The following is a 13,068-nucleotide window of genomic DNA, read 5'->3' as shown; positions in this document are numbered from 1 at the left end:
AAAATGGTAAATGTTTATATTATATATATTTTGCCACAATAAAAAAATAAAATAAAAATCACTTTCTTTAGAGCCTTTCCTCAAACTGACAACTTACAGCAATATTCAACTTGACCTAAAATTTTCTTTCCTACCTTTGGTTATTTCCACAGTCAAGTGTTTTGTGTGTGTGTTTTTCCTTTTCCTTAATCTTTTCAAAAAAAGGAATCTCAGAAGTGGTAAATAGAGAAAAGTCTCTGTAAGATGTAGATGCCTGGCTAGGCATTTCCACTGAAGTGCTTCATTCATGAGCCTTCCCAGATTCTCAATGCCTGGGTTTCAAAAGAATTTTTGTCAAGGCAAAATGACAAATTCCACTCCTTCTTGACCCTTCCAGTCAGTAGGAATCAGAGGAAACTGGGAATGTAAAGGGCCTTGGATATTCACTTCATACGTGTATCTGTCTCGGAATGATAGCCTTAACTCAAAGTTAAATTATGCAGCATACTCTATTGGAGAAAGGTTGGGGCAAAGAAAGAGGTAGCTGAAACGTTTTAGAAGGCCTTTCTTTTTTTAATCTAAAAGGGATTTAAAAAATGTCAGCACATCACGGGGAAATTTCAGTTATCTGAAAATTATTAAAATGGAATTTGAGTGCTTTATGCACATGTATTTCACTTCTTTTTTAGTGATTATTTTTATACTAGTGCTAAGATTTAATATACTCTATTTTAATTGTTTTAAATTTTCAAATGGATTATACAATTAATTTTATCTCAATCCTTATTATAGATGATTACATTTCCAAATCCAGAAAGAAAAAAAAAAAGTAGCTGATTGTTGTATTTGTGTATCAGTTTGCTAAGGATGCTATAACAAAGTGCTGCTGAAGGCATGCGACCTAAAGAAGAAAATGTATTTTTTCTCACAGTTTTGGAAGCCAGAAATCTGAGATCAAGATGTTAGCAGCTTTGGTTTCTTCAGAGGTCTCTCTCCTTGGCTTGCAGATGGTCGTCTTCCTCCTGTGTCTTCACCTGGTCTTTCCTCAGTACCCATGTCCAAACTTCCTCCAGTCATATGGTGCTAGAACTCATCCTAATGACCTAATTTTAACTTAATTGCTCTTTAAAGGCTGCATCTCCAAACAGAGTCACATTCTAAGTTACTGGGGGGTAAGGTTTCAACAAAAATTTTGGGGGTAGGGTGGGGAGATTCAGCCCATAACTTGAAACTATAAAAACATTACAAGCTTGTTTGCGAACATCTGAGTGATCAAATAATGAAAAGGTAAAATAGAGGCACCTGGGTGACTCAGTAGGTTAAGCATCTGGGTTTGGCTCAGGTCATGATTCCAGCATCTCTGGCTCCAGCCCCAAGTCAGGCTCCACGCTCCCTGCTGAGCAGGGAGTCTGCTTCTCCCTCCCCCTGCTCTTGAGTGCACACTCTCAAATAAATAAATAAAATCTTTTCTTTAAAAAAAAAAAAAAGGTAAAACAGATAATGCTCTCATAAAGGCTTCATGTTCTTTGAAGTTTAAAAATGTCTACTTGGGCTCACAAAAGTTTCAAAGTTCAGCTGGTATTCTTTCATTTAAGAAAAGTAAGTATTGAATGCTACTATGTGTCATCCTCTGTGTCAGAGTTACAATATTAATCAGACATTGTCCCTGCTCTCATGGCCTTCTCTGTAGATTATCTTCGTATAATGAAAAAGTTAAGCTTGCCTAATAGAGTAAAGCGCCTTTTTTAATTTGGATTGGATGATTTCAGATTTCCCAGCAACCCACACACTGGTATATATGCTTCTTTTTTATAAACCTTTTCAATTTGGAATCTGCTTAGTCAGTAATACATCCAAAATAAAAATTCAATATCCACACTGTTAAATTCTCAGTCCTCATTTGATTGAACGCATGAGTCTATTTGTTGATTCCCACCTCCTCCTTGAGCCCCCCTTCCTCTCCAGGCTTCAGGACACCATATCCTCAGTTCTCCTCCACTTCATGCTGGTTCCTACTCACCTTCTGAACTCTCAAAGTTTTGTCTCTGCTCACTTTCCATTTATTCCTTTGGTGGGACAAATGTATCCAATTGTTCTTGAAATCCATTTGTATGCTGAAGACTCCCCAATGTATTCCTCCAGTCCTGACTCTTCCCCAAATGCCAGTTATAAATGCAACTGCTCACTCAGCATCTCTATTTCAACGTCAACATGCCCACTACTGATCTGAGGTCACCTCGTTCTACCCAGAACTTTTCCATCTTAGCTGATCGCCCTCCTTCCAGGTGTTTAGCCCAAAATACTGGAATCGTTTTACAACTCATGAAAGTCTGTCTGAAAATTCTGTAGCCTCTGCTTTACAAGTGCATCCAGAATCTGACCACCTCTCATCACTTCCACTACCCTCACCGTGATGTGACATATCATTTTTTCTCACATGAAGTGATGGAAGTAGCTTACATTACTCAGCAGTAGGAATGATCTTTTTAAACGTTAAGCCAAAGCATGTCACTCTAGTGCTCAACATCTTGCAATGGATCCTCCTCTCATTCCAAGGAGAGCTGAAATCTTCACAATGGCCTAGGAGGCACTATACAATTTCTACCTTTCTCTCTTTGACCTTGTCACCTGCTTCAATTGCCCTTGGCTGAAATGCACTTAATTCTTGGATTTTGTAATTATTTGTTAAAATGCAAGTTTTTCTGGGGGGGGGGGGTTGTTATTATGAATCTCTACTATTTACTCTCCTCCAACTGACATTCTGCCCTTAGTTGTTGGCCTTTTGGAGGTCCCAGTCCTGGAATAGGCTGCATTTCATTAAAACTACACTATGATCAAAACCTTGACTAAGTCAAAGTGATTTCTGTCCTTCACCCCTTCACATTAACTGACCTCCCTGGAGATGCCCCCCACGAGTCATAGTTAAGCACATCATTCTCTTACTTCCTTTCTTCCTAAAACATGTCATATGGAGTTGCCTACCTAGAAAGAAATTCGATCACAGATTAGCTCCTGCAATTCACAGCAGGTGAATTGTAAGTGGCATCAGGCGTCTCTCATAACAGCTTGACATCAGCTGTTTTGGAGCAGGCTGCTCTTCCCGCTTGTACCCCCAATGTGAATCACATGTACAGTATAGAGACCATATTTTAAGTCACACCATCTTTCATCCCTACAAATTTGGTGAAAAGCCACACTTCACATTCAGCTACCTACCACTGTGAGATGACCCTTGGGGCCCCAAAATGATTGAGGACAGACTGCAGTCTGAGTTTTAGACACCTCATTCTAAACATACCCTTCGAATACAATGAAAATCCAGTTTTCACATGATACAATTAACACAGAGACAGAAACTTGATTTTACCTCTATATAGAAAATATACATCCATGACAAAGCATTTTAGTTTTCCAAATTTCATTGAATTATAATTAAATAAGTCTATAAAGTTCTTGGAAATACATAAACTGCTTTTTTACAAGGATTCTATCTATTATTAGATGATCATGAAGATAAGCTGCATTGAAACTACTGTATTCTTTGGATGTTGCTTTTAAAGGATGCTTTTAAAAAAAGATTTTTATTTATTGGTGTTGGTTTTGTTGATGCACTCCTCTAGATCATTCTGCTCCTCTAGGATGGAAATGCTAGTGAATAAATCCAAAGAGGTCAAATTAAGTATAACAGGAATGCTTAATTTACACTTCACAAGAGGAGAAATTTCAGGATACCATGAAAAAATACTGGCAAAGAAATAAAAATCATCTATAAAAGCACTGCTCCTTCATTTGCATTTTTTAAATGTAATCAACAACATATCTGAAATGAACTACTGTCAAGTATGCATTTTAGAGTGCAGAGAAGTGCTAAGATGATCAATGCAGCACATATTTTTGCTCAAGAGGACCTCCCAAATAAAAATGGATTTTGTAACATTTCTGGCACTAATATTTATAATTAAATTTCAAAGTTGCAATCAGATAAAAAGTCAAATTAGGAAAAATGCTACACAAATGTTTCCAAATGTGGCAGGATTTTGAAAGGAAAAATTTCAAGCAATCATAGCTTGTTACCTTATTGCTACCATATGCTTCTTAAGAAATCAGGTCACTTATCTCCTCCTGCTGCCCTCACCCCACCCCCTGCCCTCCAAATTCCACCCTTTTGCACTCTCAGCATTTGAGATAAAAATTAAGACATGACAATAAAGCTACCCTTAAGGGAATTATAAGATATTTCAACAATTTTCCAACAGACTACTAAAGAAATTAATTCAATTATGTTCTAGCTTTATTATTAGTTCCCTGTGGTATCTCTAAATGGTAATATGAAATCATACGGTTCCACATAATATTAAGAATGTCTTTCTAAATGATCTTTCTTTGGAAAACTATTTTTCCAACAGAGAGCATTAAGGATCTATAACATGTTCTAATCTATCACTTTGCAAGTTAGATATTGTATTTCTACGGTCATGACACACAGTGCTGGAGTCTCGGGGGACTCATGAACTCACCACTTCCAGGAGAAAAGAAGGCTGAGGGACGTGATATAACCATCAAAATACATGAAATCAGCAGCATAAACTATAAAATATAAGTCATGGGTCCTTTTTTTTGAGATGAAAAGCACAAATTTCCCAAAAAGATGAAAAATAAAAAACAAAAACATTAACGAGAATCCTCATCCATGCTAATCTCTGGGATATGTGTGGGGGTTTTTTTGTTTGTTTTTTGTCTTCCTGGCATTTCTCCCTATGATGTAAGCCAAAAAGATCAAACACCTGCTCTTGCTGAACCCTGTTGCCTGGGACATGGGCACAACAATTTCAGCTCCGCCAGCTGATGCTCCTGGAATCATCCTTACAAGAGTCACAGTAGCTCCAGCGCTCTGTGATGGCCAGCCACCACAGCAGCAGCTCTTACCAAAGACCATTCCTCTGGTATAATGTCCGCTTCATTTCATCCACATTCTCATGGTTTCTGCCTGTTTTCTAAGCTAGGTTCTCCAGTCTTTCCATAGATTCAATGAGTTGTTTTCAGGAAGTTCTCTGCTTCCTCCATTTCACCCACCAAATCATAGGCCCTGAACTGGAAGCAGAGTAAAAGTTGCCCTGGCAGCAGGTAAGGAAGGTGGGGCTGAAACAGCCAACTAGTTCGTAGCAGGAGCAAAAATTGCTGGTTGTAATCTTACTCTAAGATATTTACATGTGGTATGATTTATAATATAATTAGAAATTCATTACTACTGAGGTGCTCTCCATCAGCTCTTTTTACCTACCTTATTATTCTTTTATGCTGGTCCAGCAACCAATTCACAGGCTCCTAGCAGTGGGGTATTTTGTTTTCCATTTCTGCTTTCCTGCCTCTTCGCTGTGGGAGTGGCATTCCGAAAGGGAACAACTCTCTCTCCTTATGCCAAAGCTGGACAGAAGGTTTCAGGGTTTTTTCCCACCACTCCAGAGGTAGTTTTTTACTTAGCTATTAGGACAAGATCTCCATTACTTTTTCCTCTAAATCACCTCTGTGGGAAAGTAACTGGCACAAAACAGGATTCAATAAATGCTTTTGAATGGACCTTCCCCAAGCCCTTCTAAGCTGACTTCTTTCTAACCTCGTGGAAATGCACCCTCTCAGGAGACAATTAATTATCGTGATTTAAGAAACCATCCCTTTGGCTTCTGCTTAATTACTGGAAACACTGGAGCACATATTTAATTTAATGGCATGGATGACATTCTCAGTAGGCATTTGAAAGCAAACTTTCTATAACAAGTTTTAGTTTAAATTGAGTTTTTACTACTGGATCCTGCTCTTTCACTTACTTACATTACCCAAAGGCGTGTTCTTATATTAAAACACAGATCTAGTAAGACTTACTAAAATCACAAAGAGATCAATTCATTCAATAGTTATGGAGCACCTCTGCATGGTAAGCACTGTGATGATTGTTTGTTGTCTCTATTATATAAGATAAATTATCTCTAATAAGATTTAATAGCAAACAGTAATGCTGCATTGTCCAATATATCAAAAGAAAAAGAATTCTCTGACACACTAAATGGAACCAAGAAAGCATTAAGCAGAGTCTTCTCTTCCCCTGCTTTCCTGGGAATCATTTAAAGTCAAATGGCAGCACAGATCAACAATTTGGAACATATCATCTCTTATACATTTGAATTTTAGATCTGATGAAATGTTTTTATCCTTTCATATAATTTAAAATCTTCAAAATATTTGAGAATGTCAAGAAGTCACAGAACTGATATATTCTGAATCATTATTGTCAACAAGAAATGATTTCTAAGTCATTCAAGACATTAAACATTTACATCAATTTTCTTTGGCTCAGTTATCTTCTATGTCATCTAAAACTATTTTGTAATTATGGAGAGTTAACACTTGTATTCCCAAGATCATCTGCCTGTAGGTTTTTTTTGTTTTTTGTTTTTTGTTTTTTTTTTCAAAAGAAGCTTTAATGTCCTGGAGATTTTTTTAAATGATAGTTTACCAATAACAAGAACACACTTCTATCTCTGTCTAGTTCAAGTTCAATTCATAATGGAAGGTAATTCACTGCCCCATTCGGTCTCCATTCTTGAGCTTGCCATGACCTTGAGTTAATGGTAGATCGTAGGTTAACGGTATCCAAGCTTTGAGATTTTATATATTCTATCCTTAAGGATGTTTGTTTAAAGGAAGGAAAACCTGGGATCCCTGGGTGGCGCAGCGGTTTGGCGCCTGCTTTTGGCCCAGGGCGCAATCCTGGAGACCCAGGATCGAATCCCACATCGGGCTCCCGGTGCATGGAGCCTGCTTCTCTCTCTGCCTATGTCTCTGCCTCTCTCTCTCTCTCTCTCTCTGTGACTATCGTAAAATAAAAAATAAAAAAAAAAAAATAAAGGAAGGAAAACCTAACTGTATCTCTCCCAAACTGATCTCAAAGTATGTAGATTAGTTGATTTAATTCTTGAACATCTTCAATAATCACTGTGGTACATAAGAAATTGCAATCATTTTTGAGGATTGTTTATTAACAAACACTTGCAAACCTGTGAGCAAAACCCCAATATTCTAATGGGCTCACTTAACATACTCCCAAATCAGCAATCTATTGCCTAAGGGCTAAGTCCCACCTGCCAACTAGTTATAAACTTTCACTGGAATCGGGTCACACCCACTTTGAAGGTAACTGTCTACAGCTGCCTTTTTGCTACAGCAGCAGAGCTGAGTGATTGTAACTATGTGGCCCAAACTCTAAATCATCCTAAAATTCTGAAATCATTTTGTAAAGGCTGTTAGCTCACTTTTAGTGCTGTGTTAACTCTTACTCAGCAAAAACAAAGTTTAACAGACTTGCTAAATAATCCCATTAGGCTAGAGAGATTTAAGAGGTTTGAAGGGAAAGGGAAACAGACATTTTAACATTCGCACCATAGCAGCTGAAGTCACAGCTGACACCTTCACTGGTTCATTTGGAGAAAGGACACAGATGATCTCTAAGCTTGTCAAGCTTCACGGTGGCTTCGAATGCCTCAAGTAAAGCCATAAGCAAATGCAGAACCACATGAGTACACAACGATTAAGAACTGTTTCATGGCACCTGCCTCAAGTGAGGGCGGAAAAGTCATACGTTTTAGAAAAATGTAAGCCAAAATGGTAAAACGAGGGTAAGGGGGAGGTTTCTTGTACTATTCTTGAAACTCTTCTGTAAATTTGAAATTACAACAAAATAAAAAGGTAGAAAAATAGTTAAGACAACTTTGAATGTTAGCACTTAGAAGGGAAAACTTCAGTTACCGTGGTCAGCAAGCAAAGTTAACAAGGTAACTGACATAATGGGCTTGTAAAACATATGAACCATGTCTAGTGTGTCCACTGAACCAAGGATGATGGAGACTGCAACTACCTTTATTCCAATTCAGCATCCTAAAGTACCATCTTACAAATTTTACCCTTCAAACTTACCTAATTCAAATTAACTAAAGGCATCAAAAGATGGATAATACACAAAAAAGGCTGGGGTGGAGAGAGAGGGAAGGAAGGAGGGAGAAATAATATGAATAAAAAATCCTAGTTAATCAACAAACATGTTCTGACTGTTCACAAGTATTAGCAGACCTCTTTTCTTTGGTAGACTGGAAAGAAACTTAACCAAAAGACTTGACTCTCATACAACATATGTATACCCCATATATTTTTATATGTAAATATTCCAAGAAGAGATAGGACTATGATTTCGTTAAATACAACCACTAAACAAACATCATGCTAACTGAAAAAGTGCCTAGAGAGCCACACACATTCACATTGTTAAATATAGAAACTAACTGTAATGAGAATCATTATCTCCAGTTTCCAAGGATACCAGGATAAGCACTACTCCTAAATTGCAGTTCATTCAGCAAAGGGCACAGAGTAATTTACATTCAGGGTCATCCTCAGCTGACAGCAGATGTAAAAGGAGGACTAGGGTAAATCACCCTGTTTATTCTATTTCTATTCTTTAACCTATTTCAGTTTCCAGTTACTACAATGCTCTGGTCCCAACCCTGGCCAATGTTTTATAGGTGAAATTTGGAAAATCTGATTGTAGATAGCAACTTCCAACAGAAAAGGAATCCACAAAGGGCAGGGCAGTCTGAGATGTGATTAATGCGGGGGGGGGGGGGGGGGGGTGGGGGGGTGGAGGTAGGGAAGGTTGGCATTCCCCTTTGCTTTGTTTATGGAAAGGAGAGGAGGCTGGTTTTGTCTGCCATACTAGTACCATCTTTCCCAGTGCTTATAAAGGAACTGTTCAGTTCAACTCCCTACTCAACCAAGGCTATCTAGCCATGCTATTAGAGCTTACTATTCCTAAACTGCCCATAGTGTCTAGAATGAAATGTTTTCAATTTCTCCTGCCTTCTAGACTCTACAATCTAGACTTTCACATGATCACTGTTCCTATAGTAATAAAAATATAAAAACTACTGTCTGACAACCTCAGAGATATTGCCTCTGTATCATCTATTTGTTTATTCAGGACCATTTATTGATTGCTTTCAACGTGACAGGCATCGTACCAGGCCAGATAGGCAGTGACAAGAGGTGATACGAGACTTCACTTTTGATCATCAGGGAAATAACAGGCCATGTCACTTAGGCAGTTTAAGCCCACCAATTCAGGTGATAAAGATTTCACAGATGCTTTAGATTTATCTTAAATTTCCAGAAGGAATATATATAAATATGATCCCAATATGACTGTGACTTTCTATTTATTCTTTTCTCTATTACTCTTCCTCTATTACCTATCTATCCAATACAGAAAAACCTCCCGTGTAACACTTTACCAGGACAGAGGTAGTTGCAAGGAAAGAAAAGCTCTGCCTGCCTTCATAGGCTTCCTCCTGATGAACATGAGACAACGTACCAGGCTAAGCTTCTTAGCTTAATGTGATGATCTAGGAAAATAAACTCCTGTTTTGATAATCAAGGCTTCCATGATTTCCCTCTTCTGAACCAGGCTCAATAGCTGAAACTGTTCATTGCTTTTAAGAGGGAGAACCAATGCAATGCAACAAAGGTTTCTAGTAGTTATGTAATCTATATAGTATATCTCAACAAGACCAGCTATTTTGATAGTAACAATAATACAAAAAAACTAAACCATGTTTTTGAAGACTTTTATACATTTTAGACCTCAATGTAACATATTTAAATAATATGATGATTTGAGGGCAACCAATCCTTTTTTTTTTTTTAAAGAAATCTTTTGTACTAAAATCCTTTTCAATTCAATAAATCAATAGTATCACATTTAAAAACCAAGTTAGTTAAAAGTGATGTCAGTGATTACTTGGGGGCATTATAATGATACCTATTTCTTACAAGGAGCAACATTTTGAGGTAAGATGGCTTCAGACAAGATTCCACGTCTGAGTTGAAGTTTTGAAATGCTTTAGTTACTAAGATTCAACTAAGCAGGCCACTGTTTAACATTTCCCCTTGTCCCACCCAAAGCTAGTGCTCAGTAGGGCAAAAACGTAGACACTTAGCTGAAGTACCAAACACAAAAGGCATTTACAAGCCACCGGCAGAAAGGTCATCCTGTTTGAACACACATTCCGATAGCACAGATTGGCTCTCGCAAACCTCCGAAGGTGGAAGCCTGCTGGCAGGAGGGAACATGATTAGATTCCCTAAGTATGGACACTCACCCCCCCTTCAGCACTGACTACCCTACTCCCCAGTTCAGGAGCCCAAAACTTGGACTTGAGCCACCTTGCTCTCCGGATGCAAAGAACGCTCCTAGGGTCAGCCGCGTTCCCCTCCCCTGGGCCCGAGCATCTCCACGACGGGTCCTGCGCGCCGCCTGTGTCCGCAGAAGTTCTTTCTCCAGGCTCACCCTCCCCTCCTGCTGCCTGGAAGCCACGCCGGCCACCCCCGGTCACAAAGGCAGCGGAGCCGCCCCTGGGCGCTGTCACAAGCGTCCAAGAAGTGGATGAAGGACACCCGGAGCGGCGAGCTGGGCCCCGGAGGCCGAGGCCACCGTCCCCCGCGCGGGCCTGGCGCCGGCGGGAGCGAGGAGCCCTCGGGCGACCCGGGCGCGGAGGCTGCAGCGGCGGGGCGGGTGCCCCCGGGCGGGCCCGCGAGGGCGAGGCAGGGGGTGTGGCCGCGGCGGGGGGGGCCGGGGGCGGGGGGCCGCGCTCTCCGGGCAGGGGTGACCCTCCGCGAGCGGCGTCCCGGGACCTGGGGGCGGGGGCGGGGGGCGCTCACCTATGCACAGCTGCACGGCGTAGGCGTAGTAGGACCAGCCGAGCAGGAGGCTGATGAACACCACCGGGACCCAGTAGAGCACCCGCCGGCACCGCCGCCTGACGCTGCCCGGGCCCGAGGGCGCCATGTTCCAGCCGCAGGCACCTGCCCAGCTCCGCCGCCGCCGCCGCCCGCGGGCCTGGCTCCGGGGCGGACTGGCCGCGCCCCGCGTCCGCGGCGGGACCGACCCGGGGGCGGCGGCCGGGTGCGCTGCGGCCACTGCCGCCGCCGTGGCGCTAAGTCCCCATCCCGCAGCCCCGCGCCAGCGCCGCGGGCTGCCCGCTCCTCAGCCCGGCGGAGGCGGCGGCGGCGGCGGGAGGGGGGGAGGGGGAGGGGGAGGGAGGGGGAGGGGAGGGGAGGACCGAGAGGAGGCGGCCGGAGCCTCCGCCCCGCCCCCCCCCCCCCCCCCGCGGCCCGCTGCGCCCTCGGGCGGGCTTCCCGGGCGCTCCCGCCCCGCCCCGCCCCGCCGCGCCGCGCCGCGGTCACCGCAGGGGCGCCGAGGGGGCCTGGGGGCGCCCACCTCGACCCTCCGCCCCCGCCCGGGCCCCGCGCCCGGATCCGCGCCCCGGGCGCCCCTCCCCCAGGCCCCCGCTGGGCTCCCCGTCCCGGACCCGGCGGCCGCACTGCGCGCGGGGGGGGGGGGGGGGGGGCGGGGGGCGGGGGGCGGGCCCGGGGCGCACGGGACCGGCACCTGCCGAGGCAGGTAGGGAGGCCCCGCCCCGCCCCGCCTCGTGGCCCCGCCCCGTGGCCCCGCCCCAGAGGCGCGCCCATCGCGAAGGCTGCCTCGGGCCCCCGCTTGGGGGTCGCGGTCCTCGGGCGGGGCCACGAGACGAGGCGGGGCGGGGCGGGGCGGGGGGGCCACGAGGCGGGGCGGGGCGGGGGGGCCACGAGGCGGGGCGGGGCGGGGGGGCCACGAGGCGGGGCGGGGCGGGGCGGGGGGGGCGGGGGGGCCACGAGGCGGGGCGGGGGGGCCACGAGGCGAGGCGGGGCGGGCGGGGCCACGAGGCGAGGCGGGGCGGGCGGGGCGGGGGGGCCACGAGGCGGGGCGGGCGGGGCGGGGGGGCCACGAGGCGGGGCGGGCGGGGCGGGGGGGCCACGAGGCGGGGCGCACCTGTCCACGGGGCCGCGCGCGTGCGGATCGCGAGGTCTCGCAGCCCAGCCCCACGGGACCCCCGCTCGGGGTTGGGGCCCCTTTGTTCGGTTCCCCGGTGGCCCTCCCCGCCGCCGGGGTCCGGGGTGCTCGCGGCTCCTTCCCCAGCCCCAGCCCCAGCCCCTGCCCCTGCCCCTGCTCCCTGCGAGCTCTTCCTCTGGCGGCGACTCTCAAGGCCGCAGGTTCCAGGGTGGTCGCTGAAACTCCCGGGAGGGACCCGACGGGTGGTTTAGACCAAAGCCCTGGTGCTACGAGCGATGAAATGGGGGGAAAAAAACCTACGAACGCTTTGAGACTGTTTCCGTTTCCCCTTATGTCCTGGAACGCACCTGACTCCAAGTGGAAACATCTCAAGGCACGTACCGCGTCGGAATCGTATACATGATTACGCGGATAGTGTGCACACTTGCACTTAGCATAAATGAACGTATGTGTTCACACCACACAGCAACCACACTGAATGAGGAAAGTGGCACAAATTCAAAGAAATACAAGCTCCTGTGTCTTTGAGATTATCTTCCTGTTGACCAGATTAAAAGCAAACTAATCTCCCCCGAAGTAGCTACTATATGTTACACACGCATCAAATCCCTTCGCACTTCTATTAAAAGAGGCACAGACAATGCCAGTCAAATATCTGTGCGATTTTAAATAATTCAAAAGGGAATATTTCTAGCCCAGTGAGCATTTTATTTTGGTGCAGCACCTTACATCCTTTACTCGATATCCTGTAGAGTAGATTAGTATAAAAACACAACTTGCGTGGAATCCACTTTTTCCCATGAATATCAACCTTATGCTCCCAACCAGAAGAATCTAAAAACCAGAAATAAAATCCCTACCAGGACTGAAATATTCCTACAGAGACTAGCAAATCCGTGATGGAAGGTCACTGATGACTACCAAAGTATGAAAAGTCAAGTCACATTTCCCATACTGGAAACTGGAATAAACTGGAAATTGTGCCTATCTGGGTAATAGATGGATGCTGCCCCTCTTCAGATGGCCTTACCAAGGTCTTGAGGTCTGAAATGGATTAGCATTAAAAACCGTTGCCACATCTTTTTGGAAGAATATGCAGGTGGAACATCTTTGAAAGACGCTGCTACACTGTTATTCCTTATCTAAAATGTTAAATG

At 44.7% G+C, this 13,068-nt stretch overlaps 1 protein-coding gene across 3 annotated transcripts in view; it reads right to left on the bottom strand.

Annotated features, from left to right (window-relative positions):
* The window catches only part of ZDHHC2 (zDHHC palmitoyltransferase 2), a 64,738-nt gene extending 53,691 nt beyond the window's left edge, over positions 1-11,047 (bottom strand). Inside the window, exon 1 of one of the 3 annotated variants that reach the window (XM_072763626.1) lies at positions 10,741-11,047. In XM_072763626.1, coding sequence (XP_072619727.1) covers positions 10,741-10,867 — 127 coding nt within the window. In that variant the 5' untranslated portion in view covers positions 10,868-11,047. Of the gene's footprint in view, positions 1-908; positions 5,716-10,245; positions 10,588-10,740 lie in introns of those variants that run through there. The other 2 variants (XM_072763625.1, XM_072763624.1) reach the window with 2 other exon arrangements.
* Positions 11,048-13,068: the final 2,021 nt, after the last annotated feature.

This window comes from Vulpes vulpes, chromosome 7 (genome assembly GCF_048418805.1).
Source record: "Vulpes vulpes isolate BD-2025 chromosome 7, VulVul3, whole genome shotgun sequence".
NCBI classification, from domain to species: Eukaryota; Metazoa; Chordata; class Mammalia; order Carnivora; family Canidae; genus Vulpes; species Vulpes vulpes.
This window is presented reverse-complemented; position numbering and strand designations above follow the sequence as displayed.